Raw genomic sequence first — 27964 nt, 5'->3', positions numbered from 1 at the left:
GTAGTAGACGTAATCACACACCAGCCAGACCCTAGTTCTATTGTTGTATTCATCCACCAGTGAATAGTTCCTAAGTAGACCGAAACTGTGAGAAAGACTGAATACAGATGTACTGATTCCACTCCGCGGTTCATGGGCATAAAGGCATACGTTTCGCAACAAGTCTTTTTATTTACAGTTGTGTACCTGACACTGAAATTACATACAAAGCAGTATTATGATAATGTACCTTATAGTAAGCGACAACTGGCTGCAACTTTAATTATGTGGCTGGGTACGTCTTTTCAACTACCACCCCGCATGGGTAGTTGTCCTTTCCAACTTGACTTCCAGCAATGTTCATCAGTGTATTCCATAAACTTGTGCATACAGGGAGGGAAAAGAAACCGGGTGTCTGGACGCCTCCCGTCCACATGAGCTGATCCACGCCTCCGGCACTGTCATCCAGGGAGACGGTGTAGCCATTGCGATTCCCGTTGTTCAGATACCCGCCGTACGAGCTGATGACGATATCCTCTAAGGTAATACCACCCCAGTTCTTGCCGTCGAGCACGTCGTGGGTGGCACCCGCCATCAGCTGGAAGGGCGGGTCAGAGTCGGGGAGACCAGGCGTATCGTCTTGCACGTCGACTCGGTAGGTCCCGACGGTCAGGACATAGAACTGGTTGCCGTTCCAGCATACACCAGCTTTATCATGTGTTTCTTGCGTCATATATGGGTTCAGAGTATTGGGCATGGTGCTCGAACACGCGTCACCTGTTTTCCTATAGGTCAACGTCTATTAGCCATGTTCTTCGGTCGATCTCTGGCAAACCAGCGGTGCGGTAAGCGACGCATTGGTTAAAGATATAAACTTACAGCACAAAAGGCGTGTAAGCAGCAGGCGCTACTTGCCACGCAATGGGAATCATCTGTCCGAACATGATGGTCTCGACCACATTTACCATACCGGAGAGATTAATATCGACCGGCAGCATGTTCATCATGCCGTCTCTGATAAAAGACTCAAGCATGCCTATAGTGGTGCTGTTTGACCCGGAGAAGATCTCGGACAAGTAGTCTTCTTGCGTCTTCTTCCATACGTCGAACAAAGCGCCCATCGCGGAGGTCAAGTCGTTTTGCACGCTCGCAGAGTCTTTGGCACTATCCCGCGACAATTAGTTGATTGACTGTATGAAGTAGGCACAACGTAAAACTCACGATTTTGTGTTGTCTTTGCCTAGAGCAAATGAGGCGGATATAGCGCTGTTAAATGTGTCTTTGGCGAACCCGAAGTTGTTGCCAGCAAATATCGCGGCATCCTTGATGACTTTGAAAAATCATATTAGCTCACTGTTCACAACAAGTGTTTAGATAGGCATACCGATATTCCACAGACCAGCCGATGCCATGCCGATACCAAATGCCATCACATCCATTATAGTTTTTATGAGAGTTGACTGATCATCTGCCTTCAGCTGAGGTGCGAATGTGGATGTGAAATCTCCCATAGCGGCAGATATGCTCAGCTGCGCATCTTGAAGCGCCTCATGGTACTTTTGGTACACCTTGCCATCGACGTGTTAGCCGACTCGACCGTTTGAAAATATAAGTTCCGGGTATGTCTTACATCGTGTAATTTGGAGAAGGAGTTGAGGAGAAGAAATCTGTGTACATTATCAGGTCAGAACATCTCAAGAAGACTTCCAGTCCGAATTGATGCAGAGTAGACTTACCCTGCTGGATGCTTTGTATCAGCACACTGGACCGTTGTTGAGCATGGTGTGTTGACAGGATCTTGGCAATCCCATCCCTCCGGTCCGCCGTAAAAGTCGCTGATAAAAGCCGGAAACTTGAGCTGGGCTGAAGTTGTTCCTGGTTTATAGGCTTGCCATGCAGCAACAGCTTCTTTCCACGAAGTATTCGTGTCTGCTGATGCCCACCGGACATTAGCCAGAACTTTTGCGTCGGTGATGTTGGCGTCGGAGCATGTAGTTTGCTCCCATCTATCAGTACGCATCCAAAGAGTTGTAGGAATGGCATGGGCGTTGGACGCCAGAAGAAGAAAGGCTAAGTTGCGCATCGTATTGGTTGATGTGGTAGTGAATGTGGCGATGCTGTGAAACCAAGAGTCCCTCATGCAGGTTCCTGGCAAGTCTGGATAGTAATAGACATGCTGATGACAAGAGTTGATTGACCCCTTTGTGGTTCCGCAAAAAGGCTCGACTAACTCTGAGTCGTGAAGCACCAAGGCGCTTCAATAACTGTAGGCAGAAAATCCTCCCACGTGTAAGCTGGCTTGCACGGTATTGGTGTTGCCTGGGGACAATAATGGGCCAGGCGAACCTGTGGAGGGCTTCGAGATTCCCATGGTGACACTTTGATCACTTGAAGGCCAGTGATTATCTTTTTCAATTGTGATTTGGGACGAAACAAGCTTTTAATCTATCAGAGTTATTCATATTGCCTAGCAGGCGCGCAGCACGTTTTGTGAACTGAGTCATTGCCGCAAATGATCGCAGGAGGATTTTCAAGCACGTGGGCCCGTAAGTGGTCAACATAACAAAGATTATGGGCAAACAGCAAATTTTCTGCCCTTTGCTCTCATTATAGTACGGAATGTCGGCATCGCTGGCCCCAACGACCCCGGTGCTATGCTCCTTCGCAAATCACACAGCGCGTCTGTAAGGAACTTTTAGCACTGCGAATACGCAGTCGTTATTTCAGGCTTTCCGATATCTGATGTGTCAATAAGGAGGAGTCTCAGCTTGCCAACTTGAAGGCTTCTCCTGATTCCTATTGCCTCGTTGACTGGCTGCAAGAGTTCTACTTGAAGACAAACAACATCGTTCTCGAAAAGTTTCCAACCAACCGCTAGAAAATATCTTCAAGACCCTGAAGCTCTAGCATCTCCCTTTTAGAAACGACTTCAAGTGTAACAGTCAATTGTTTTCACTCACGATGGTTCTCCAACAGTAAGTCATTCAATCCATGGATCCATGTCACCACTGGACTGACAGTAGCCAGGCTCGCCGTTCTCTTCTTCTGCCTGTTGTACGGCCAAGTTGCCATAGCTTCAGGATGCAACCAAATACACTGTCAGGTCTCTGTATGCGCTTCGAATGCAGACGAGGCGTACAACGTAGCAAGCCTTGGTCTCGTTGCAATCATGGGACCTGACTGCGCGAGCTGGCAACCAAATTCACCCGTGAGCGGAGGTCAAGGCGCGTGCGCCAGTGGTCTTCAGACATTCACTGGTGCCTTCAATATCTGGCGCGGCTGGAACGCGATGGGTGGCGATTACTCTGCTACTTTTGCGCAATGGGGGAACTTTTTGGGCGCTACTTGTACTGGCGGCAAGACTGTCTCATGTGATCCGAAGTCAGGACAGTATCCTAATCCTGTCACTGGGAAGTGTCAAACTCGGCAATGGTGAGTTATAAACAAAGCAAATTGCGAGCATATGCGGTTCGATCGAACTAACAAGGCGACAGTGTTATCGACAAAACTTGTTAGACACAAGACCCGTACCGGAATCGAGATACCAACTACATTGCCGATTAGCATATACTATTACTTGAGCTTTGGGCGGTCGAGACATGCAAAGAGACATACACTCGGCTACCATTTAACACGTTTTCAATAGCGCATTGTTGAAAATTGACTTGACAGCTTCAGAACTTCCAAGATTGAGAGTAGTTTTGGCTTCTTGACGAGCGAATCTTCACAAATCGGGTCCCTTTCTCGCTGAAACTCGCATTTGCATGTGACCTTCGATGTCTCGTCCTAACGGCGATGAAGACGCGACATGCATGTGCATATAAGGGTGTCCATCTGACCAGGGCTTTTTGAACCCTTGTCCAGCTATGGGACCAGCTTTCGGAATTATTGAGCGAACGCCTATCCAATTTAAATCATGATGCTGCCCGCAGTATGTTTACATATCCTCAGGCATCGAGTAATCCGATGGCGCGATATCATGAAGGCAGCCGCGTGGCACTGATTTTGGCTTGAGTTGGGGCACTACGTAAGCTTCCGTTGGAAAGTTTTACTGGTTGTGACCTTAAGTTAGGGGATGATAGGTCAATGGAAGTCATTTCCAAAGCTTTGAGAGATAAACGTCACTCCCAGTGCTTCGCACGACTCTCGATATAGCTGGAGCACCCCCTGGGCAAAAGCCACAGCAGGTGACTACGACTTGTTTCTTCACGCTGCTGAGTTGATTTTAGGTTATCATCTTACATAAAAAGCAGTGATCGAGTGATAAGACTTCTCGCAATCCCATCGCACAGCTTGGAAAGCAAGCCTCTTTCTAAGTTTCCCGCTGTCCTTTCCGGGGCAAATACCTAATCTTAGGCAAAGGACTTAAAATATCACGAAACAGCCCTGTATGATGAGTCTTTTGGCGTGTTGAGATGAATTAACAGATCTTTTGTCGTACCTGAGGACTACTCATTGCGTAATGTGTTAGTGTTATGATTCAGTTGCCCAGGATTTGACGCCAACCAAAATGTTCGGACGACAAGTACCCGGCACTTTTTACATGGAAGGTAGCGAGAGATGCGGTTTCAAGGCACAATCGCCATACAGTAACACGGCACCATCATGATTGAGAGTCTTGATAAGCAAGAGCCTCAACTGACCCAACCTGATTAATCTGGGTTTCACTCCGCGGATCAACACCGATTTTGGCCACGAAGTCCGTTCGCGGGGGTAATTCAAGTCCGACTTGACGCACATTCGATGATCCATCCACACATGAGCTAAGCAATACGCTCCCCTCTTGCCACTTTAAGCGCCTATGCTACTTCGGACGCATTTGCCCTCCTACTTCTAGCCCGTGATTCCCACCCGTACCTGAGGTGAGTCTTTCCGCCAGTTTTTCACAACACACATATCCTGAGCTCTCCCGCAAGCGCAACATATTCTGCCTAGGGGTATTGACATCCTTTTTCTCAGCTTTGGAGTAATTATACCGGCTTTAATAGCGCCGAAATGTTGGGTTCAGCGACCATCGAATGATTTGGTCAGTCTATAATATGGTAGTACTCTGTTGGGTTAATGAGAGCACTTGAACTGATTCCATCGACGGAAAACTAGGCGCCACGACCTTTCGCCTGCGAGCCAACGGCCTGGTTTTGTTTCTGGATACATGGCTGGAGAGGCCCTCTGTCCTACCGAAGCATCTTGATATCAATGATGTAACCGAAGCAGATTATATCTTCATATCTCACGCCCATTTCGATCAGTAAGTTCTTGATCTTTCTGGAGAACGTTCATGAAGGCTGAACACTACGCGTAGCCTGCCTGGTGCGGATAAGATAGCAAAGAAGACCGGCGCTGTGGTTATCGCCAACGGCGAGGCGATTAACCTTCTCCGAGATGCGGGCGTCAACGAATCTCAGCTCTTCCCCGTCGCGGGCGGAGAGCGTATTCCATTGTTCACAAAGGACGACCGCAAAGCTGCGGTAAACGGCAAATTACCTATCGCTGATGGGCCGCCCGGAATGCCAGCTAGACCGAATCACTCTCGAGCTGTCATGTCTGTCCACGTTTGGCCTTCTTTACATGCTCTGATGCCGGGAAGTGGACATCACGATATTCCGGATGAGATTGACACCGGAACAGTCTACAAAGGCGAGGCTACACCGTACACTTGCACCCTTGACATTACAATGGGTATGAAGTATGGACTCTTGCGCATGAAAGAAAACATGCCGCCCGAACAGATGAACGACGGAATGAAATCCTTTGGAGATTACATCGGCGACAGGAAGAACAATGTGTTCTCACACTACGATGGCGGTCAACTAGCCTACAACTTCCTTGTTGGGCCCGGACAGACTGTTTTCTGGAACGGACATTTGGGTGGTTATGAGGGTATCATCAAGAGCATTGAGCCCACCCCAGACGTGGCGATCCTTACCATCGCGGGGCGAGCCAATCTGAACGGCCGACCTTTCGATGGATCTGCTGCCCAGTTCGCGACGAACCAGATCCGATGGCTTTCTCAACCAAAGAAGGTAATCTGGGCTCTCCATGATGAGGGGTAAGTTTCACCTCACGGAACGGGTGGGGGGAGGCAGCATCCGGAGTAAACAGGAAAGCCACTGACATCTTTGGTAACGGAATCATAGTGCGATCAAGCCGTATCGAGTAAACACCGCCGCCGCAAATGCCATGGTCCATGCCCAGACCTCATCAACGGTGGAAGAGCTCGAGTTCGGTCTCGCAAAACCACTTTTCTGAACTACCTGATGAAAAAAATTCGAACTCGGCTAGGTCAATCAGAAAGTCCTCAGGCGAAGAAGTCCATTTTGGTTCTATTTTGGCAACTCGACAGGAACGCCAACCATTGAGATTCAGTTTCGCTTTGCGGCATGTAACCTTATCCAAGCAGCGCATCAACGGAGAACTGCGGGCACCGAACACCGAGCCAGTCGGAGGATGGCAACGTACTCCCTCACGGGCCCGTGTGGAGTTGGTATGACATCCGACGGTGGGGGAGGGGGACTTGCCTTAGCGGTATGAGACATCGCAATGACTTCTTCTTTTCTGAGTGAACATGTAATCAAGTAGACAATCCGTACGCAATGCCGTGTTCGTTTCCCGGCACTCGTTTCACGTGAGATGGTTCTGCTCACGGTTATTGACATTAAATTGCCAGAAGACCGGGCAAGAGAACATATAACTTGGATTGCTCCAAGATAAGTTTAGTCCGTCATAAAGCCACCATCACTGCCTTCCAGTCTATCTGAATCTGAATAGTTCTGGGGTCCAGCATTCAACTACTTCTCACCATGGCTGCGCCCTTCAAAGTAATTATTGCAGGTGGTGGTCTCGCCGGTTCACTGCTCGCAAACGGTCTTATGAACCACGGCGTTAATGTGGCCGTCTACGAACGTGACGCGGAAGATGCCAAAAGAGAGGGATTCCAGATACGACTGGGCGACAGCGCCATGACAGGTTTCAATGCCTGTCTAGAACCGACAGATATTGCGGCCATCAAATCGCAATTCAGTCAAATGTCCTCGACAGGTCTTACGGCACCGACCTTGATGAACACGAGGTTCCAGACTGTGCTTGACTTGGGCCAGCTTCCGTCTTACAGTGCATCTTCCGCTATCAATCGCGTTGTACTTCGGGATATTTTGATTGCCCCCTTGCAGGAGAGGGGCATTATCCAATTCGGAAAAGCCTTTCAGGGATATGAAGTTCTCCAAGGCAACGATGGTCAAGAAAGTGTGAGGGTTCATTTTGCCGACGGCACTACTGATACATGCGATATTCTTGTTGGTGCAGACGGCAGCGGATCAAGGGTAAGATCGCACAACATTGGAAGCACTTATGTTAGAGGACAATCTGGTTTGCTGATGAGGTACCTACAGATCAACAAGCAAGTCGGAGCACGGAATATTGTGCCAATTGACAGCCATGCCATGATTCTCAGTAAAGGCCCTTTGCCCGAGGATTGGCCGGAGAAGCTACCTGAGCGTCTGACCAAAAGTCCACTCATGGTATTTGCAGGTGGTGTTTCCATGTTCTATGCGTGTACGTCAAACCTGATCAGATATAATGCCACGGTGCAACAAGATACACGGTGAAAGCTGAGATTCTAGCTTTTTAGTGTTCCTGCCGGCCACGGATGAGACGACTCATAGATCCGAGAATGGAGCTAGATACAGCACAAGGGATGCTTCCTATTACTGGGGCATTTTGATTCCCAAAGAGAAAATGCCGACCGATGACTGGAATGAGGTTGAAGATCCCTTGGGTATATGTCTAGATGCAACCCAAGACTGGGCACCCGAGTAGTGAGCTGACAGCACCTTCCTCAGTTGCCTATCACTGACGCAGTATTGTATAGCCGAACAATGTTGACGACAGGTTTCGAAGGCAAGAGCAAAGACCTCGTTACCGTAGCACGCATGCGAGCAAGCAACAGGCTTGCGAAATCGTGGCGGAAAAATGTCAAACGAACATCTGGCAACGAGGGACACCCTAGAGTCTGGCTGATTGGGGACGCGATGCATGCAATGCAGCCTAACAGGTTCGTCGGACTCTCTGTCATGGACGAGCTAACCCGCCGTACTGACGCAACGTGCCATGCTAGGGGGATGGGAGGCAATCAGGCCTTCCATGATTGCGCGGACGCACTATCTCAAATACTTGCCCTCAAAGAAAAGGCTAATTCTGGTGCCCAACCATCTACGCAAGATATCAGTGTGGCATGTAGTCAGTATGAGAGTCGAGTGATTGACCGAGCGTTTCCATGGGTCAGTAAGAGCGGAGGAACCAGTGTGCCAGTGAGTTCACTACTTTTGCGCAAAGCCATTTCTTTGAGAGGTTTGACTGATGATTGATTAAGATGACAAACTTGGATGGATGGCTTGGGTCTCTGGTCTGGATGCTTGGCTCGTTTTTGGTGTCGGGATACATGTTTATGGCTCAAATCTTGAAATCTGGGGTGAGACAATGAGGAGGTCGTAAAAATGAGCTCGAAGCTACATGTGTAATTACTATAACATTGAGAAACTGATCGAACTACTGCCCTGAATTGATGTATCAAATGGTCGCGTTCAGATCGCAATCAGCTGCCAATAATCTCTCCTTTCATGCAGACAATGTTGTCCTTCTCAATGAGCAACTCATGTCTCTTCTCATTTTCCACAGCAGCTGTTCGAAGCGTGTACTTGTCGCCGGCGTAGAGGGGAGACATAGCTCGATAGGTAACCTGTCGTGCTTCCCTGCCGTCCTTGCCGTACACGTCTCTCCAATAGTCCAGCATATTAATCAGATTTAAAGGCCCATGAACCACAACCTCGGGATGGCGCTCGATGTCCTTCGTCCAGGGTTCATTGTAGTGGATCATATGACCATTGAAAGTGAGGGCAGAAAACCTGAAGAGACCAACAGGTGACCATCGGAAGTGACGAACTATGCTTCCTTCTGCGCTTGATTGGTCGGTGATGGTAGATGGCCCGCAAGTAGGTGCTCTATCACTACGCGGTGGTGCTGTTTTTGCGGCCAGCGACACGTCTACTTCAGGCCGAAATATCCACGATCTGAGCATCCATTAGTCTCGATGCCTCTGCATGGAAGTGCAATGTCCCAGACTTACCTCTGGTCTTTGACAACCAGCCCATCGTTCCCATAGAATTCCTTCTCGACATCTACCAAAACCATCTCATCTCCGCTTTTGCTTTTCTTCACCGTCGCCCCGACAAGTCTCGTGCGCTCTTCAACTACCTCCCCAACCTTGAGAGAGGTTCCCTCAATAAATTGCATCTTCCCTCCAGCCCACATCCGACGCGTAAATGGTGCCGGCGCGTTGAAAGTTTTGTCCGTGCCGTCCATTCCGAGCTCGCTTTCGACGCCCGTGGGGGTGAAGTAAACGAGATGGTAGCCCGGGGGCAGGGGCGTGCCTTGAGCGGGTGCTTCTGAAGAAACATCAACGCCAGGGTGCAGCTCTTTCCGGTTAAGGGTCAAGCTGAGGCGTTGAAGTTGGTTCGAGTCGAGTAATTGCTTGCGGACGACATCTCTGCCAGCAAAAGTGTCGAGGAGCTTACTTGCTGCATTTGTTGCATTGGTCGCGATGGATCGCTGTGAGCGAGCGGTGTATTGACGGAAGGCCGGCCGCATTTGATGAACTAGGGATATCATTGTGGACATGAACAGTTGAGACTTGGGGAAGCCTCGGTGGGTACGAAAGACTACTCAGGTCTCGCGGGCATCAGAAGCTCTTATTCGTTCGGTCTTTTACAACATTCTCATCGAAAACTCTGAGATCAAAGTGAGTATTGGATCGGGCTGGTAACCAAAAGAGCTTCGGGATGTCAAGGCCGATGGAGTAACTAGCCAGAGAGCCCCAAACCATCTCTGCTTCGCCGCATGGGGAATGGTCTGAGCAAGCGTCAGCTTGTGGGGTAGCCGAGCCGCCCGGCTATATGCTTTCGGTTTCTTGAGGTTCGACTGCAAAAACACCGAGCAGCCACTGTGCTCGGCAGAAGAAGCCGAAATGGTGCTGAGTGAGAATTTAGCCTGTCCTTTCCACGGCCATTGATGCCGGGCGTCAAGGGATCCTCTTCAAGTCGTGAATGCGCCCGTCAAATGCCTGAAACTCCATAGAAGGGCGACCGGGTGCTCTGTCGTCTTTACAAGCAACGTTGAAGGAAGTTCAGCCCCTCTACCTGCATTGGCCCATTGGCGTACAGTTGAGGATCCAAGAATAGGCCGAGATCTTCCAGGGCATCCTCGCCTTCCCAATTTGTGCGCATGAGGCTGAAATATTGATCTTCTATTGCGTCGGGTCTTGCTTGCTGAAGAGCATCTTGGAGTAGAGTCACCGGAGGGCTCGTTTCTGCGTCATTAAACGAGCCAAGACCCGTGATGGAACTGGGTAGTGCGTTTGAGGGTGCAGATTCGATGCTGTCGCCGTTGAGTCTCTTCGCTATTGATTCGTCAAGGTATTGTAGGAAGAGGTCAAGCACATTGTTGTTAATGCGCCAGTACTTTTGAATTTCTTTGAGGCCAAGAAGACACATCTGGGCTCTATGTTCGGCTAATCGGCGACTGATGCCGTCCGCTGACTTGATGTCAATCGCATGTATGCAAAAAGCCGCAAACAGGCTAGTAAGTCTAGAAGAGTCAGTCACGGCATTATGCTTTCCGTAAAGTTTGGGTTCTCACAGGTGCATTTGGCCGTATTGCAAGGTCCTTTGTGCGAGCATGTCTTCAGCGATGCGACTGATGCGACAAGCGGCGGCGAGAGCTGCGCTCTTATCTTCCTGGTCTCTATTCCGCAGCCATCCGTTTCTGTGCACAAGGATACGAAGATGGCTGAGTCAGACAGATGTTAGCCATTGTCATGTAACAATCATGTTCAGTCCAGCACTCAAAAGACGCGGCTCAACTTACTTGTAGGCAAGGTGGATCAAGCAGGTCAAGACCGAAGACTGCCCATCGTCAGGGCCTCTACGCATCTCCTCTGGTAGACCCTGCTTCCAATCCTCAAGCTGCTGCTTCAATTCACAAACTTCCGTCGGTGCTGGTGGTCCCCGACCAGGTGCAAAGTGGGTGTCCATAATTCTCCCGACTTTAGATAGGTTAGTCAAGATGGTAACAAGTAGACTTAGCTGTAGCATGTAGGAATGGAACTCACGAAGGCGAGCGATGTCAACCATCTTAATAGCATAATGAATATGCTCCGACTTTGGTGCACCAAAACCCGTTGCTCGCTGTTCGTCAGCATCATCCTCCAGATCAACTGGAGTCAGGGGCTCAATGTCACAATCCTCATCACGGATTCGACAAGGCAGCCCTAATGACACGGCCGCTTGCCGTTCGCGGACCTGTTATATGTGAGTAACGACCAACACGACGCATGACGAGATAAGAAATCATGATTATCCAGGGACCCAAGACTTACGTAGATTGACCACCAGACTCTGCGTCTCATCCGAGCGAAATGGGGATCCTTCGTGATGAATCGAGTTCTGTGTGCCTTATCAGCCAAGCACCCGGACAAACCAAGAGAACTCAGGGGGACTTACGAGCGATGAAGGCCATGAGTTTGGGCGAGGGTTAACACAGCCCCTAGCCAGTACCTCACGTCTCTCCAATCCGTCGGTCCACCCCTCCAGAAGCTGCATAGAAACAGTGACTGGATAAGTGTAAACTCATCTTTCTCCCAGTTGGCATGGAACAAAACACGCGCGCGAGAGTATGTCAGATTCTTGGCCTCAGACCGGTCTTTGAACCCCATGCCAAGAATCGTTGCCTCGTCGCAGTACGTCGAGCCAATGAAAAGCATTGCTTGCAACAAGAGCGGCGAAATGTCCATCGTCACGAGCCGCCTGGCGATATCTGCGCGGTCAAGAATGGGGAAACAAGGGTGAAACCAAGTGAAGTAAGCATGCAAGGCTGGGAGACAGCTCTGCATGTCAGGGAAGCTGAGTGCTCCCTCATCCCGAAGGTATCGCTCTGTCGCAGAGCTCATGGAAGGCACGCTGGCGGGTGAAGTAGCCAGGTCATGAGATTGCGGCGTCTGCGGTACTGGAAAGGTGAGACGACCCTTCAACACCCCGTCACTAGTCGCAGCCTCATTGCCGGGTCCTGATGTTCCAGGAACAAGAGTGATAAAATTCGACTCTCCAAAGAACCGGCTGCCGCCCGTAGTCCCAGAGGAATGGCACGAAGCAGGTGTATCGGCGTGAAAAGGAGTCTGCGATATTCCAGAGGAGCTCGGAAGTCCATGCGACGGAGACACAGTACTCATAGAAGCGAGCGTTGCGGCGACATCAGCGGTGAGCGCGGACGACGCGGCCGGGGCAGCGGGCTCCGGGGTCGTCGACGCGGCCTCTTCCGTCTGCTTCTGCCTCTTGGACTTCCGTAGATACCTAAACCGGCCAGATCACTATTTGCCGACTCGGAGATATCGGTGTGGGGAATGACGGGAGAGACTCACCGGCCTCTTCGCGACGGGATGACTTCGCAAGTCGCCTGCGCTGTCTCGCAGTTTGAACAAGGGTGGCGCTCGGTGACATTGCAGCGGATGCGTCGCGAGTTACACTCCCTACACGCGTGCTTCGCGCGCGGTTTCTTCGAGCTCTCTGTCGGCATTGTAGGCACTGGTACTTGGCATACCGCAGTAGAACCGCGAACAGGACATCAGAAGTCCTTTCAGACGTCACTCGAATATCAGGAACCAAGGCGCAGATAGGTGGTGCTCTGGACCTGCGACGGGAACAACATGCATAATATCTCTGCGCAACCAACCTCTCCGTACAGTGTTGGTTCAATTGCACTGTGTTTTCCATGGGGACGCTTTGACGTCTCGGCTTCTTCTTCCGTGGACCTCCTCACCGAAGTTATTTCCTTGACCGATGTCTCAAATGTTGACCGAGCTCACCGAGAAACAGGTGTACTGCAGATAGGGGTGAAAGGATACGGTGAATAATTGAGTAATTAATCAATAGGTTTTCATTTCCCAGTATTTGCAACACACCCAGTCCTGAAATTAGATAGAAAAAAGTCTTTCAGTAAACCTGGCGCACGAATTTGGGGTTCTGAGGAGGGAGAAACGCCCTCTACAGTATCATGCAGATCGTGCCTCCTTTGCAGTGAGTAAAGATTCTATCATTTCATGTACTTAAACTCTGTTCTACTCTAGTAGCTCCGAGGTAGTTGCAGTACTTTCTCGCTAATGTACGATAAAATCATCTCGCGAGATACAGGCGCAATCCTTGGGACAAAGATCTCGCGTAGATACCTCTCGACGTCGTACTCTGCGGCATAGCCCATGCCTCCGTGCGTAAGCACCGCCCTTTCGCATGCCGTGAAGGCCGCTTCAGCAGCCATGTACTTTGCGCTATTGGCCGCGACTCCAACCTGGTCTTGACGGATAGAAGAATCCTCTTTGCTGGCATCATATAGCCGAGCAGCGTGATATGTCGCAAGCTTCGCCGCCTCTAACTTCATGTATGCGTCCGCCAAGGGATGCGCAATAGCCTGATTCTGCCCAATTGGCCTCTTGAATACAACGCGATCACGCGCGTACTCTGAGGCCTTTGTGAGCGCCGCGTAGCCTAGACCGAGAGCCTCGCCAGCGAGAAGACACCTTTCAGCGTTCATTCCGTGAAGTATGATCTTGAAGCCCTGGCCTTCTTGGCCAATGAGTGAGCTCGCGGGGATATGGTAGTTGTCGAAGAATACTTCGTTGGCGTCGACGGCGCGGCCGCCCATCTTCTTGATCTTTCGCATGTCCAGACCGGGTTGTGACTTGTCGATGTCGATGCAGAAGAGCGATAGACCCTCGCTCGGCTTCTTGCAGTCCTCGTAGGCTTTCGTGCGCGCAAGCAGAATCATCTTGGATGCTACTTGAGCGCATGTAATCCAAATCTTCTGGCCAGTGACGAGATACGATCCATCGGTCTGCTTCTTCGCTGTTGTGGCCAAGCGTAAAGTATCGAGGCCAGAGTTGGGCTCTGTGACGCCGAAGCACGTACGCCACTCTCCGGAAATGATCTTGGGGATCGTACTCTCGAGCTGCTCCTGAGTTCCGAACTTGGCCAGCGGTTGTGTGGCATAGACGTTGGCGTGAATGGATTGCGCACCAGCCATGCCGGCACCAGATTCGGTGATGGTCTGCATCATCATTGTCGCTTCGGAGATACCTAGGCCGGAGCCGCCGAGGGGACTCTGGCAAGGCAATACCAAGCCAGCCGTCCTTTGCGAGAGCAGCGTGGAACTCTTTCGGATCTTGCTCGTTCTGATCGTGTTCTTGCCAATAGGTGTTGGGAAATTCTGAGCAGACTTGGCTGACTGCCTCTCGAACAGTCAATTGATTCTCGGTGAACCCAGTGGTTTCCATGATACTCCTTGATGGCGATGTTGAAAATGCTGCCAAGCCATGTCTTGAGGTGATCGGTGCCCGGCGAAGGCACCCCGCGGTCTTGGTGGCTGGTCGCGCAACGCGCCAAAGATTCCGTGACAAAGAGGCTGACATCATGTTGATTGGCCAAGATTGACCGAGAAACTGCTGAACTCTGTGTGATTGAAGAGAGTACGTATGATCAGCGCTCGAGATATTATTATCTTCTCACGCATGCCGATTCACAACTATCATAACATGAAGGCAACTAAAGGTAACCTCAGGTCCGGCAAATAGACCCGAAGCCCGGCTACTGTCTTCCAGGCTAGTTAGCAAATGACGACACCAGGAAGTGATCGACGCTTAGGCTGGTGTTGCATAAAGCCGACTTGGGTTGAAGAAACCGACGCTACATGTATGCACCGGCGCTACGCTTTGACTAAGGTACCCCACGATTTGCTTGCGCAAATCTAAGAATTCGAGCCGAGGCCAATGCTGGTATGAAGTGATGATCGCATCCATGCCGATTCATGGGACTGCTGAAAGCCGCTGAGTCTCCATAACATATCGCGATTGAAACTTCGAGATTGAAGCCAAGATTCTACCACTGGCAATCTCATTAGATCATCAGAAACTTTAATCGCCGACTTCCACATCCACGTTCCTCTCTCGTGTACCCTTGTCTACCATGTCTTCACTACGGGCTGCTTTCTCGGTACTAGCCTCTCGACTCGCGAACGGTACGGCGTCGTCAGGGCCATTCACAACCACAAAGCAGAGTTCACGATATCTCAACTACATCTCTTCACAGACATCATCCGCACGCACTGGATTACAGCATCGATGCATATCGACTTCCTCATCTCCTCGACTAAAGAGAGACCCACTGCCTCTAGAGGGTGTCACCGTCGTCAGCCTTGAACATGCCATTGCTGCGCCGTTCTGCACCCGCCAGCTGGCGGACATGGGTGCTCGAGTCATCAAAATCGAGCGACCCGGAGTTGGTGATTTTGCCAGGGCCTACGACACTCGCGTCAACGGTATGGCTTCCCACTTTGTCTGGGCGAACCGCTCAAAGGAGAGTTTGGCTTTAGACCTCAAGAAACCAAAAGACTTTGAGGTACTGAGCAAGCTCCTTGACAAATCAGACGTCTTGGTCCAAAACCTTGCCCCTGGAGCCACTCAAAGATTAGGCCTTGGTTACGATACCCTGAAAAATACCCATCCGTCTCTGATTGTCTGCGATATCTCAGGATACGGTTCAGATGGGCCGTACAGAGACAAGAAAGCCTACGATCTTCTCGTTCAGAGCGAAGCAGGTTTTCTCTCCGTCACAGGAAACGGCCCGGATCTAGCGAAAGCAGGCATCTCGATTGCTGATATCTCTGCCGGCATGTATGCCTACTCCAACATTCTCGCCGCAGTGATCAAGCGAGGCAAGACGGGCAAAGGCTCTCGGATAGATATTTCCATGCTCGAAAGCATGGTCGAGTGGATGAACTTCCCACTCTACTACACTTACAACGGCGCCCCTGGTCTTGCTCGGTCTGGAGCAGCTCACGCCTCCATATACCCCTACGGACCTTTTGAGACGGGCGGCGGCGGCTCTGTCATGCTAGGGGTCCAGAATGAGAGGGAATGGGCTAATCTTTGCCGGACCGTGCTTGGCGATGAAGCGTTGGCCAAAGACCCGCGGTTCGTGAGCAACACGCTCCGTGTGAAGAACCGAGATGTGTTGAAGGAAATCATCTCCAATCAATTCGCAAAGTTCTCTGCTGAAGAGGTTCTACAAAAACTGGATTCTGCGTCTATTGCTAATGCCAATGTCAATGACATGCAAGGCGTATGGGAACATCCACAACTGCGAGCAAGAGGGAGGTGGACCAATGTCGAGACACCAAGCGGCACAATTCCTGCCCTGATCCCCCCTGGTTTTGCTTCGGTGGAGGCGTCAAGAATGGATAAAGTACCTGAGCTTGGCGAGCATAATGAGGCCATTTTCGAGGAATTAGGGGTCAAGCCATGACTGGCTTGAGAGATCGCTGCGAATATCAACAATTTTACAGTTACCTAGAGGATACCTCGCTATCAGCTTTTGACTAAAACCTATTGGTGGCCATCACACTCCAAGTAGCTTGAGTCAATAAACTGTTCTGTGACGGAAACAAACCCCGCCATCCCTATCAATTCGCCTACCTATAGTGTCATGTCTACTTGCGGTTTCCCTATTGTGGCCATCCGGCCGGTCTAATGCATTGCCGTACACAACACAGCGAGGTGCCGGGCAATGCTCCCCAACCCGAATCCCAAAAGGCAAGCTACTGGTCCCATAGCAGTACTTTTAGCGCCATCACGCAGAAGTCCCTTCGGTTTCTCAATCTTTGGAGATGGCTACTCGAATGCCTGCCCCGGCTTTCCCCGCACATGAACCCCATGGGATGATGACGGAGTGCTCATCCATCGGATAAGCTTTGTGGAGGATGTTTAGCGTCTCTAGTCATAATTGGGTGTGTGAGTGAGAAACGTGTTGGGTTCTTGGGAATCATAAATGTCCCTAACCTGTTGCTAATCTTACTCCTGGGACCGGTCTGTCAAGTTTCATGTGCATGGCTCAACCTGCTCTCCTGAGCACATCATCTTGAGCATTCTTCTTGACCTTACGCTGCTCAACAGTCTTGTTTTTGTCTCCGGGTTGGACTGAATGCCAAAAATGTTTTTCAAGTCAAAGGAAAGTGGGGAACCCGCTGACCATGGTCCGAAGACGAATAATGCTTTCGAGGATAGCAAGCCCGAAGAGAGCCATGTGGAGCGTATCCGTCAATCCCAGGCCCATTACGAAATAGACCCTGTTTTAAGCAAACGGCTTGATCGCAAGTTTGACGTCCACATTATTCCTTGGCTTTTCGGCATTTGGTATGACTTCAGGCTGGATCGGAACCAATATCGAGATACTAGTGCAAGAAACTGACTACTTTTTTTTCAGGCTTTTTGCGTTTATCGACAGAAGCAATATTGGAAATGCAAAGATCGACGGCCTTCTGGAGGACCTCAACATGGTGACTGGCACGAAGTTCAATGTTGCGTTGTTGGTTTTCTACATCCCATACATCCTGGTCGATGTTCCAAGCAACTGGATTGTGAAAAAAGTCCGAGCCGGCGTCTATTTGCCAACTCTCATAACCTGCTGGGGCATTGTGAGTACGTTTCTTGGTTTCACGAAGTCCTTCGCAGGTCTTGTGGTCTGTCGAATTCTCCTTGGACTCTTCGAGGGCGGACTACTTGGAGGTATCGTTGTGTATCTGGCCATGTTCTACCGTCGACATCAGATGCTGTATCGTATCGGCCTGTTTTACTGCGCAGCACCCTTATCTGGCGCGTTTGGAGGGCTACTGGCCACAGGTTTAGCAACAATACGACTCGGTGGCTATAATCGGTGGCCTTGGATCTTCTTTGGTAAGTTGCACTCGACCGTTTTAGATCTGGCGGCGGAGCAGAAGTCTAACGCTTAATAGTGGAGGGTGCAATTACAACAGTGTTCGGTGTAACCTGCTTCTTCTTCATGCCAAGTACGCCGGCGGATGCAAAGTTCCTCTCAACGGATGAACGTACACAGGCCATGAGAAGATTGAGAGAAGACTCGCATGGTGCGACTGAAGTTGAAGACGTCAATGACGAGCACTTCAGCTGGCACTGGGTCAGAATGGCGGTACTCGCGCCACAGACATATTTCTGCACTATGGCATGGATATTTCTTCTCATCCCCCTTTACGTACGTCCGATTTCCCTACAGTCATTCTATCTTCAGACGTATTGCAGTGATTAACGTGTCTCGTCTAATTGACAGAGCTTCTCGCTTTTCCTGCCATCGATCATCCAGGGCCTTGGATATCGCAGCACCACTCAGATCCAGCTTCTCACCGTTCCGCCTAACATCGCCGCCTTTCTTGTCGTGCTCGCCACTTCTGCTCTGTCGGACAAAATCAAGGCACGAGGCCCTATCATGGCTGTTGGAAGCATGGTAGCTTTGTGCGGGTATGTCATGATTCTTGCCTCGAAGTCAAGCAATGTTCGGTATGGGGGTACGTTCCTCATTGCGACGGGAGTTTTCCCTGGAAGCGCGATGATCATGGTGAGTCATAAAGCTCTTCAGAACTTAACTCAACACGCTTCTGACCAAGCAAGGGCTGGCTGTCTAACAATTTAGCACCTCATTACGTTCGTGCTACCGGTGTCGGGTTGTTAATTGGCCTAGCAAACACATCCGCCTTCCCAGCTACCTTCATTTATCTGCAGAAGGATGCGTAAGTCACCTCACCAACAGTGAGACTCCATCGTCTGGATAGAGCTTCAGCTAATGAGTGTCGCAGTCCAGATTATGTTTTGGGTCACTCGGTCTGCGTAGGATCTTTGATTCTTTGCTGTGCCACCGTTTGCCTGCAGATGTTCTACTGTCGATGGGAAAACTCGAAACGAGAGCGGGGAGATCGAGATGAGCGACTCCATGGGAATAGGGCTCACCTTCTTGGACATCGACACCCTGCTTATCGATACACCTTGTAAGCTTCAAACTGTTATTGTTGTTTCAGGTCACGATAAGTGCTCGAAGTGTCATGCTACTACCTATTGCTGTCTCATGAAAGTGTTAGAGTTCTTGAAGACCTGAGCACTAGGTCTTGAACTGATTCAGTATTCACGATCATTCAGTTTCTGCTTGGGCTCCTTCGATCCTTATTATTGCATTTTGTCTAGTAATTTGCTGGTAAATTGAGATATGTTCTCAATTCCACTAAATGCTTTACATCGTCGACAAAGTAGATGAGAAAAAGATTTGGGGTTAAGTGATAATTCCGGTAAACGCTTGAGTTCCCGCGGCAACTGACTACTCTCGCGCAAGTAATCCGGCAACTATTTGCGGGAAGCTCTCCAAGATAGATCCCTTCTCTGCTTTCCATCCAAGCTTGGCCATTCTCGACGCCTCGATACGCATGTTGATGCCGTACATGATGGCGATGTGCATAGCCCAAGTATCGGGTGGCGGCGGCGGAGCATCGGGGTCGTAGTCGCTGCCAGCAATACTAGCCCTCGCTGCCTCAGCCACGCTGACTGACTTGATCTCAGTGCTCTCAATGATCTTCTGATCCTTGAGGACAGGGGCAAGGTGCTTCATGAACTCTCCAAACGAGATATCCTCACTCGTGCCAAAGTAGTACGCCTCTGGACCCCAGATGGCGAATGGTTCAGACTCGGAGCCGCCGTCAATGGCCTTTCCGATAAGAATCAGGAACATCTTTGCCAGATCCGAGACGTGGATCCAAGCGTGGGTGTTTTCTCCTTCAGCGATCTGCCAGCCGGACTTGAAGGCACGGGCGGTGAGCAGGAGGGCAGGCGTCGTGATCGGGGTTGGGTGCTCAAGAGACGGACTCATGCCGCCAACAAACCCGGGCGACACGATGGCCACATTGACGTCTATAGCCGCATCGCGCACAATCTTATCGGTAACAGCGTGTGTGTGGGCTTCGCCCTTGAACGCGCAAATGTCTCCAATGTCGGCGATATCGTCCCACCGACGGGCGTCTTTGGATCCGGCGGGCTCATCCCAGATGAGAGAAGCTCCCGATGTGTGAATGTAGTGAGGCTTGGTGCCTTTGGCGGCACCACGTGCTTTCAGACCGGTCAAAATCGCCCTGATACCGTCGTCGTGTGTGATGTCCGGAGCCGTATTGATGACGATGTCGGCCGCCTGACTGCACTTTTCGAGGATTTCAAAGTCTCCAGCGTCGCCAATGACGGTTTCAATCTGTGGGTAGGCCTTAACAAGGCGCGTGGCTTTGCTCTCGTCGCGGACCAGGACTTTCACATTCGCATTCGCATGCTTCTGGAGGAGCTGGTCCAGCACAGCACCACCGATATGGCCAGTGCCGCCGACACTACGTTATATGCTTGATGAGCCGTACTAATCACACGAAGTAGTAGATCCGATAAATTTCACTCACAAGAAGATGTGGACCATCGTGGTGATGTCTGGGACAATGATGCAGGGAGCACTGAGCTGTGTTGCTTTTCAAAACACCACGAGATTTTATTTCTACAGAGCAACAAGAAGCCCCTCATCGATAATGATAATCCTCCTGCTATTGCGTACCAGTAGACCCCACTAGTGGACATCCTGTGGAGCGACATGCATCGACAGGTCACAAAATATTGAAATGGTGGTCACATCCGGTAAATTCTGCCACGTTGACGTGAAGAATACCGAAAATGGACTGCTCATGTCTTGGCTGGTAACTCAAGAAACCTGCATTAAATACTTTCGTTGCCGATCTTCAGTCCTATTGATGATGAATGAACATGGTTTTCGGCTCAACCTTCGACTTTTACCAGGAAGTAAGTCCTGCTGTAGATGCTACGTTACAGTCGCTGGACCCCGAGCGGCAACAGTTTGCGACATCGTTAGCCTTGAGCATCTCTACCAAAGATACTGTTTATTTCTCAAGTTTCTACACCAGAAATCATTACCAGACGATTCTTCAGCATTGGTAAACATCCTTCGCTTGAAGGATCCGAGGATATGGCCAGCCTGGCCCCCAATTGATTGTCGAGGGTCATTTGCCTCCATCTTGCTCCACCACAACACCAATCATCTCCAGAGCGAGGTCGACATGGGTCTCCTTTGATACAGGCCTCTCAAACACTAGTAGAAGAGGGGAAAAGGGTGGATCAATCGACCAGACGGAACTTCGGGAGAGCATGGATTTGTGTCCATTCACAGCCAATCTGCAGAAATTGGCCCATTGACACAGTTCACCCATGACATCAAGCTGCTTGTCCATAAAACCGGGTCCATCCATCATGCCGGGTTATTCACGGTCACGGATGGCTCGGATGGTTCGACCAAATGGTAAAGGCTGCCAGCGCTGTTGCTGGATATCGGAGAGTTGCTTATGTTATGTACTAGGTAGTGCATACTCATCCCCGAAGGAAGCGAGGTATTCACTCAGCAGAGCAGTTTGCTTTAGTAAAGGGAAATTGAGACATTATGAAGTTAGGCATGCCTCATCGTTAGCGTAGCCTCAAGTTGCAAGATCAAATTATTTGACGTTATTCGCATTTCCTTTCCGAGGTGTACAAACAAATCCAGTCATGAGAAGGGGTCAATTCGACTTGCTTCCTCAACCAGGCCTATCAAGCAAGCAGAGTAGGGTGTTCTGCGAGATTGGACCAGAACTCCATCTCAAAATCCCAAAGCTGGTGATTGGAATAAGGTTCCCAAACTTCAAGAGTAGCAACATTTTTCGTCGGATCTTCTTCCTCAGATGGTCTTGCAGCGAGCAAAGAGTCAAGCATTGTCTGGATTGTTCCAGTTGCTCGGGTAAATAACGCGAAATTCGGTTCGCCGGCCTGGATCCAAGCTCCGGTCCTAGTCTCGGCAACCAAGACACTGAGGTCTTGGATCATCTTGGACCTCGAGTGCAGAAACACAATCGAAGCAGCATTTGCCTTCAATAATGCCAGTGAAATTACCCCGCAGCGGGGAGTCCGTATTGCGCCACCTTCCAGATCAGACATGTTCCAGAGTTCACTAGCTGATCGCGTAGTAGGATAACCTCGACCACAATGGAAAGCATTTCTATCGCAACCTCCAAGAGTTCGTCCTTGGGATCGGAGATAGGTTGTTGCGAAACGAGTCCTAGGAGGAACAAGTTATGCAGATAGTCTAGCCTGATATGGGCCAAGAAATCTCTTTCAAAGGGGCTTTGTTGACACTCTCGGAGGCTCGAACTGAGCCTGAAATGACCCGGCAAACCTTGCCACAGTGAATCAACCTTTTCGCGGAACTCCCTAAATAATGGTATCAGTATCACCGATTGTCCGTGACACAAAAAATTCGGATGCAAACCTGATGTTTTTCGTGACATCCGTCATATTCTTTCTCCTCAGAAGTTGGAGCACCTCTTCTTTTAGAAGTGCAAAACGGGCAATACAACGTGTATCGGCGTTGTAATTGATGGGCTCAAGGTGTCCCATTTTGATGTCGCCAACTTCGTCTTCAATCCATCCATTGTGTACTTTTGGTATCTGAAAATGGCAGTAGTCCTTTACTATTCGCGGGGGCCGTCCAAGAAACACTGCCAAGCCCTTGTCGGCGGTGTAGATTCGACAAAAGCAAGCCTTCCGCAGCTCAATGATAAAAGAAGGGACATTCGGGTTGCACCGTTCGATTTTCTCATGGTAACCTAGCGCGAAGAGTGAACTTGCAAGATCTCCAATCCGTCTCCATGAATGGTAGCCTGGGTGTGAATAAGGTCAGCAACCGCCTTCGACAGTTCAATCGGAGGGCTACAAGCCGTGAACTCACTCTGGTCACCATCTAGATGCGAATGAACGATGAAGTTTTCATATTGGAGAATCAACTGTAGATCATTAAGACAATCGAGGGAAAGGCTTGTCTCCAGGCAATAGTCGCCGATGTAAGTTAGTGCCTGCATCAGTCTTCGTCGCTGCTCATTTGTTGTATAGAGAGGCGGGAAGTAGGGGGTGTCATAAGCTGCCCTGGCTGCAGCGACGAAGAAGATACCGAGCGTCTCCCACCTCAAGTTAGATTCAACCATCTGGGCTAGGAAGTCCTGCCGAGTTGAATGAGAACTCAAGGCAAAAGGCCGCAGTGTATTCGTCAACAGAGTTGCCACATAGCCAGCGCTTGTGATTCCAAAGCTGGAGCCACCACTCTCTCCAGGAATAACAGTCGTCGGCGTAAGGACTTCTCTCCAATGCTCCAAGGACCATAAGCACTCGATGACAATAGGTCCAGCCAAAGGCAAGTTCACTCCCCTTCCGAGCCAGGAACGCACTAGAGGTGTGACTTTGGAGATGTCCATCTTCTCTAGACGCGACAGCGCATGCATTGCCTTATCCATGACAACCTGGTTACCAACTAGATCAATTGGCGAGGCCAAATTGGGCTGTGGAGTCAGGTCTGCATCAGAAGCAGGCCCTAATCCATCGCCAGAGAAGACATGATTGAAGATGGTAGAGTGGCTTGAGACTCCGAGAAAGCCAGGATTAGGATAGCGATATGGCTGTGTCGACGCAGTCGGCGTCTCTGTAATGGGTGACGGGGCATCAGCTGGAGACTTAGGTGTCGACGAGGTTGTGGTTGTAATGGTCTCCGTCGGTCCAACTGACATTAGACTTCTGGGAGTAAGCGCGGGTCAGTCACCAACATCAACATTCTACATTTGTTATTGCATACTCACTCCGTCTCTTGGACCTGCGTTCTCGTTACTCTTCTCCGAAACGGTCTAGATCTGTAAACGCAATGACTCCGCTGTCCGCGGCTAGTACACCGTGTGCAGGCAGGTCTTTCGTGACCGCATGCTAGCTTCGAACGCCGACAGGGCTCGCACGCAGCAAGTCTTACGTTCATTCTGCTTTTCATTTCCAACTCACAGGGACCATCATCAGATGAACTGGAAGCTGTTTGTTGCTTGCTGTGAAATGAACCCGGCGGGCCAGCGCGGAGAGAAGTCTTTCGGCGAGCTGTGGTCTCTGTTGACTCCGACTTTACATGTACATATCTGGGGTGTGGTTAAGTGCTGTTGATTGAGTTTGACACTCCGAACCCCACATCACTCCGATATCACGCCGTAGTCCCATTTCTGTCTTTTCCCCCCACCGTCTTAGACTCCTAGGGCGCTCTTGACAGGAACATTCTCGATAAGGAGCAGCAGGGTGCGCGGATCAATCTACAGACAGCGAAGAAAGGCGCAAATGTCATTACAGCTACCCACAAGTGAGACATCAATCGGTGCCAATCGTTGTTGAGACTTAGGTTGTGTCTCCATCAAAATTCCTCCTATCTCTAGGTATCTGACCTTTCACTCCGAGGGCTCGGACGTGAGTCAAGCACCTTAGGAATGGTTTAAACGCAGATTAGCAAAGCATCGAAGGCCAGTATATAAGCAAATCCTTTAGCTATCTCGATATTCGCGAATCTTCCTAGCTCACGGCATTTTACATCATCGTGACTCAGTTGAGCATTCTCACATAACAAACATGGGCGAATACATCAATTCCAACCATACCTCCATCCCGGGCACTGTCATCGATGCCGTGTTGAAGCCCGCTCGGCGCACGGTCCCGGCCAGCAGATGGGGTGTGGCTGCTCAATGTACCACCGAAGACTTCAAAACCAGAACAGACAAGCATAAGCCACTAGCCAAGGATTGGAGCTGTGAGTGTTTTGTTCGAGTCCAAAATCTTTGACAGTAATGACAAGAGCTTTTACGGTTAAACTGACCTTGCCATACTTGCCAGACCGTTTGACTCGTGAATCGACAACAAGGACAGGATCCTCGCTAAAGGCAGCTTTCAAGCATTTACAGAACCCGGATGTTATCTCTCTTGGCGGCGGCATTCCACTCAGCGAATTCCTCCCTTTCGAGACACTCTCGTTCACGCCGTCATTCGTTCCGAGCAGCTCAAGGTCGAAATCTACATCAAACTCCTCTGCTGACGATGCATGCTTTCGATCAAGCAAAACAGACCTTTCAGACGGCCGAAGCGTGTTCGATATCTCTGTAGCGCTAAACTACGGTCAAGGTAGCGGGTCTCCCCAGCTTCTACGGTGGATCATTGAACACACCGAGATGGTCCACAACCCCCCTTATGCAGATTGGGGATGCACCATGACCGTTGGCAACACTTCGGCGCTAGACATGGCTCTTCGTATGCTCGCCAAACCGGGAGACTATGTGCTATCAGAAAAGTTCACGTACTCGACGGCTGTCGAAACCGCGAAGCCGATGGGTGTCAAGTTCCTCGGTGTCGACATGGACGGAGAAGGCTTGTTGCCAGAGAGCCTCCTTCAAGTGTTGGATGCGTGGAACCCAGCAGAGCACGATAACGCGGCGAAACCATTCTTATTGTACCTCGTTCCAACAGGTCACAACCCCACCGGCGCAACTCAGAGTCTCCAGCGCCGCAGAGACATCTACCGGGTGGCACAGCAGCACGATCTGGTCATTCTGGAAGATGATCCATACTACTGGCTTCAGATGGACGCCTACAGCACACCTGCGGAGCCAGCAGCACCTTCCACCTCCCCCCAGTCGCCGGCAGATTTGCTCAAGACAGTCGTCCCAACATACCTCGCCATCGACACAGACGGGCGTGTCATGCGCATGGATTCTTTCAGCAAAGTAGTCAGCCCTGGATCTCGAATCGGTTGGATTACTGCTCCGCAAGCAGTTGTGGAGCGATACAAGACCCATGCAGATGTATCGACACAGGGACCCAGTGGATTCAGCCAACTCGCATTCTTCAAGCTTCTAGATGAGTTCTGGGGCCACGCCGGGTTCCTTGAGTGGATGCTACATATCCGTAGAGAGTACACTGAGCGTCGGGATTTTATGGTGCGAGTTTGCGAGGAGCACTTGCCGCGGGAAATCGTCTCATGGGAGCCGGCACGAGCGGGCATGTTTGTGAGTACTACGTCTTTGCTTGCGCAAATGATGTTCTTTTACTAAACCCTTGCAGCAATGGCTGGGCGTGGACTGGCAAAAACACCCCGATGCCTCGACGAAGTCTCCGAGTGATATTGAAGAGGAGATATGGCAAGAGGCACTGGATCAAGGCGCTCTCATTGCTCGGGGTAGTTGGTTCAATGCCAACAAGCACATCCCGCTGAATGAAATTTTCTTCAGGACCACATTCGCTGCCGCGCCACTGGCTCAAATTGAGGAGGCAGTGAATCGGTTCGGAGCAGCGTTGAGGAAAAGCTTCCAACTATGCTGAGTTGATTTAGATCTTGAATTTCGCAGTACTAAAGAGGTTTCGAGAAAAATTAGGCGGAGAACGATAATGAATATGAAAGTGAAGCTTGTTGAGTAATAGAACTATGAATATGCGTATATGTGCTCATTCAAGTCTCTTGAGGATACGCTTGGTTAACGATTGCAACGAAAGACCTCTAGGCAAAAGGTGAGATTGGCCGATGGCTATTGCTGCGGCACATGGTCCTCGATGGGAATGGCCTCACAAGCCAATTGGCCTCAGTGGGGGCACTAGTAAGATCGGACTCAGCCAATGACATATTACCCTGGGTGACAGGGGGCTCTGGCTTACAACTGCCTTACCACCCATTCGATACCTACTTATGGAACCTCTCAGCTGGATAAGGAAGTTGAATGGATTCACGTTCACACTCGAATTCTCCCAGACATATTCGCTTCCAAGTTTACATATCCGAGGTTTCTCGGTAGCTTTTTACTGAGGCAAAATCTCCCCAACAACACCACCACCAAAAGATCAAACTGCTAGGAACCGCCCCGATGGCTCAAAAGGATCAAAGACGAGCCTATGCCTCCATGGACTGTACCACAAACTCAACACACCTCTTGGACTTGCCCTTGGAATGCCTTGATCAAATTTTCGGAGATGTCGTTGCTTATGATGAGGAGAGCGAGTTCAATTTGAGAGACGCAACTCGTCTTCTACGTGTCTCGAGTGAGTGTCCTCCCATCACGCTCAATAGATTCACGCCATGAAAGACAATAATTTTCCATTAGCAGGGCTAATCGAAGATCAGAGATGTTCGAATTCATTGTCATGAGAGCCATTTACAGGACCAAACTTCTTCACAAGATGAGGCGCAATCCAGAAGTCAGCATTCTTGCCCAACAAGGCCACTCGCACATGGTCTCACGCCAGTGCCGCGTGCAACATCGCGGTGATGCAAGCTTCTTCCTGGCAAAGTACCTCATGATCCAGTCATATCATCACTTGCCGTGGAACACAAACCTAGCTACAGTGATCAACGCCATCACTGACAGGACAATGTTACATGATGGCTTGAACCTCGACAGCGAAGAACGGTGCAGGCGCATCCATCATCTTTGCAAACAAGCTGTCCACCTTCCAGATCCAGTCAAACATTATGGAATTTGGGACCTCTTCAGTGATTATTTTCAAAAGCTTCTTTTCCCTTCGGATCCTGTCATCACAAATGAGCCATTCAAAGACTTGGTATTCCTTGCCAAGTTCTATCTGCAATCAGAAGATGCGGAGCGGCTTGTGCTGCCTCAGATCCTGGAGAAAGGTCCTAAATCACTATCGTCTATCGGGACGGCAAAGTCTCGGGCTGGAAAATACAGTGTTTCTTCGCTGATGGGATCAGTCATGGAAGCTGCGATCAGGAGTGGCAGTCCGAATCTTGCTGTCCTTCTGATCAACTACGAGGTCAATACCTCACAAGAGAAGATAACGAAGACGGTCCGAGGGAAGGAAATAGAGGGAGTCAGATTTCACGATGTCCACTTCTGGAGGCTAGCCATGGCTTTTGACGACTTGGAGACTATGAGTGCTCTTTTGGATGCCGCAGACCGAAGAATACCAACCAAGACTTTGAGTCAAATTCTTCTGGAAGCTGTGTGCGCGCCACAGCTAGAAATACTCCAACTGCTAGTCGATAACCAAATGCCTCTTGGCAAGAAGGAAATCACTATCAATAATTATTACAGCAGTAATAGGAGGAAAGACAGGTTGAAACAAGCCATGGACATGTGCCTTGAAGAGGCCGTCGACCATGGGCACCCCATGGTGTTCAACGTACTCGCA

The 27964-nt window shown here is 50.1% G+C and overlaps 8 protein-coding genes across 8 annotated transcripts; 3 read left to right on the top strand and 5 right to left on the bottom strand.

The window, feature by feature from the left end:
- Positions 1 to 262: 262 nt before the first annotated feature.
- Positions 263 to 1418, bottom strand: N0V96_010978 (uncharacterized protein; the record flags this gene model as incomplete). The annotated part of the gene is made up of 4 exons (XM_053195726.2): positions 263 to 764; positions 859 to 1143; positions 1201 to 1309; positions 1364 to 1418. 4 exons carry the CDS (start codon positions 1416 to 1418, stop codon positions 263 to 265), a joined length of 951 nt encoding a protein of 316 aa, XP_053046761.2.
- A 3757-nt stretch (positions 1419 to 5175) lies between these two features.
- On the top strand, positions 5176 to 6228 carry N0V96_010977 (uncharacterized protein; the record flags this gene model as incomplete). The annotated part of the gene is made up of 3 exons (XM_065759119.1): positions 5176 to 5180; positions 5282 to 6028; positions 6117 to 6228. The coding sequence occupies 3 exons, from the start codon at positions 5176 to 5178 to the stop codon at positions 6226 to 6228; spliced, it is 864 nt and encodes a 287-aa protein (XP_065612217.1).
- Positions 6229 to 8569: 2341 nt separating this feature from the next.
- N0V96_010976 (uncharacterized protein) lies at positions 8570 to 9621 on the bottom strand (the record flags this gene model as incomplete). Its single annotated transcript, XM_065759118.1, has 2 exons — positions 8570 to 8750; positions 9101 to 9621. The coding sequence occupies 2 exons, from the start codon at positions 9619 to 9621 to the stop codon at positions 8570 to 8572; spliced, it is 702 nt and encodes a 233-aa protein (XP_065612216.1).
- A 1271-nt stretch (positions 9622 to 10892) lies between these two features.
- N0V96_010975 (uncharacterized protein) lies at positions 10893 to 11547 on the bottom strand (the record flags this gene model as incomplete). The annotated part of the gene is made up of 2 exons (XM_065759117.1): positions 10893 to 11299; positions 11532 to 11547. The coding sequence occupies 2 exons, from the start codon at positions 11545 to 11547 to the stop codon at positions 10893 to 10895; spliced, it is 423 nt and encodes a 140-aa protein (XP_065612215.1).
- A 1599-nt stretch (positions 11548 to 13146) lies between these two features.
- On the bottom strand, positions 13147 to 14136 carry N0V96_010974 (uncharacterized protein; the record flags this gene model as incomplete). The annotated part of the gene is made up of 1 exon (XM_053195731.2): positions 13147 to 14136. The coding sequence occupies one exon, from the start codon at positions 14134 to 14136 to the stop codon at positions 13147 to 13149; it is 990 nt and encodes a 329-aa protein (XP_053046766.2).
- A 706-nt stretch (positions 14137 to 14842) lies between these two features.
- N0V96_010973 (uncharacterized protein) lies at positions 14843 to 16376 on the top strand (the record flags this gene model as incomplete). The annotated part of the gene is made up of 2 exons (XM_065759116.1): positions 14843 to 14848; positions 15228 to 16376. The coding sequence occupies 2 exons, from the start codon at positions 14843 to 14845 to the stop codon at positions 16374 to 16376; spliced, it is 1155 nt and encodes a 384-aa protein (XP_065612214.1).
- A 2853-nt stretch (positions 16377 to 19229) lies between these two features.
- Positions 19230 to 20360, bottom strand: N0V96_010972 (uncharacterized protein; the record flags this gene model as incomplete). Its single annotated transcript, XM_053195733.1, has 2 exons — positions 19230 to 20277; positions 20344 to 20360. The coding sequence occupies 2 exons, from the start codon at positions 20358 to 20360 to the stop codon at positions 19230 to 19232; spliced, it is 1065 nt and encodes a 354-aa protein (XP_053046768.1).
- Positions 20361 to 24403: 4043 nt separating this feature from the next.
- Positions 24404 to 25875, top strand: ARO8_3 (Aromatic/aminoadipate aminotransferase 1; the record flags this gene model as incomplete). The annotated part of the gene is made up of 2 exons (XM_065759115.1): positions 24404 to 24581; positions 24665 to 25875. The coding sequence occupies 2 exons, from the start codon at positions 24404 to 24406 to the stop codon at positions 25873 to 25875; spliced, it is 1389 nt and encodes a 462-aa protein (XP_065612213.1).
- Positions 25876 to 27964: the final 2089 nt, after the last annotated feature.

The sequence above is a fragment of the Colletotrichum fioriniae genome, assembly GCF_027942845.1.
Source record: "Colletotrichum fioriniae strain IMI 355084 chromosome Unknown scaffold_16, whole genome shotgun sequence".
In the NCBI taxonomy this organism is placed as follows: domain Eukaryota; kingdom Fungi; phylum Ascomycota; class Sordariomycetes; order Glomerellales; family Glomerellaceae; genus Colletotrichum; species Colletotrichum fioriniae.
The sequence above is the reverse complement of the archived record's forward strand: the minus strand, read 5'-3'. Positions and strand labels throughout refer to the sequence as shown.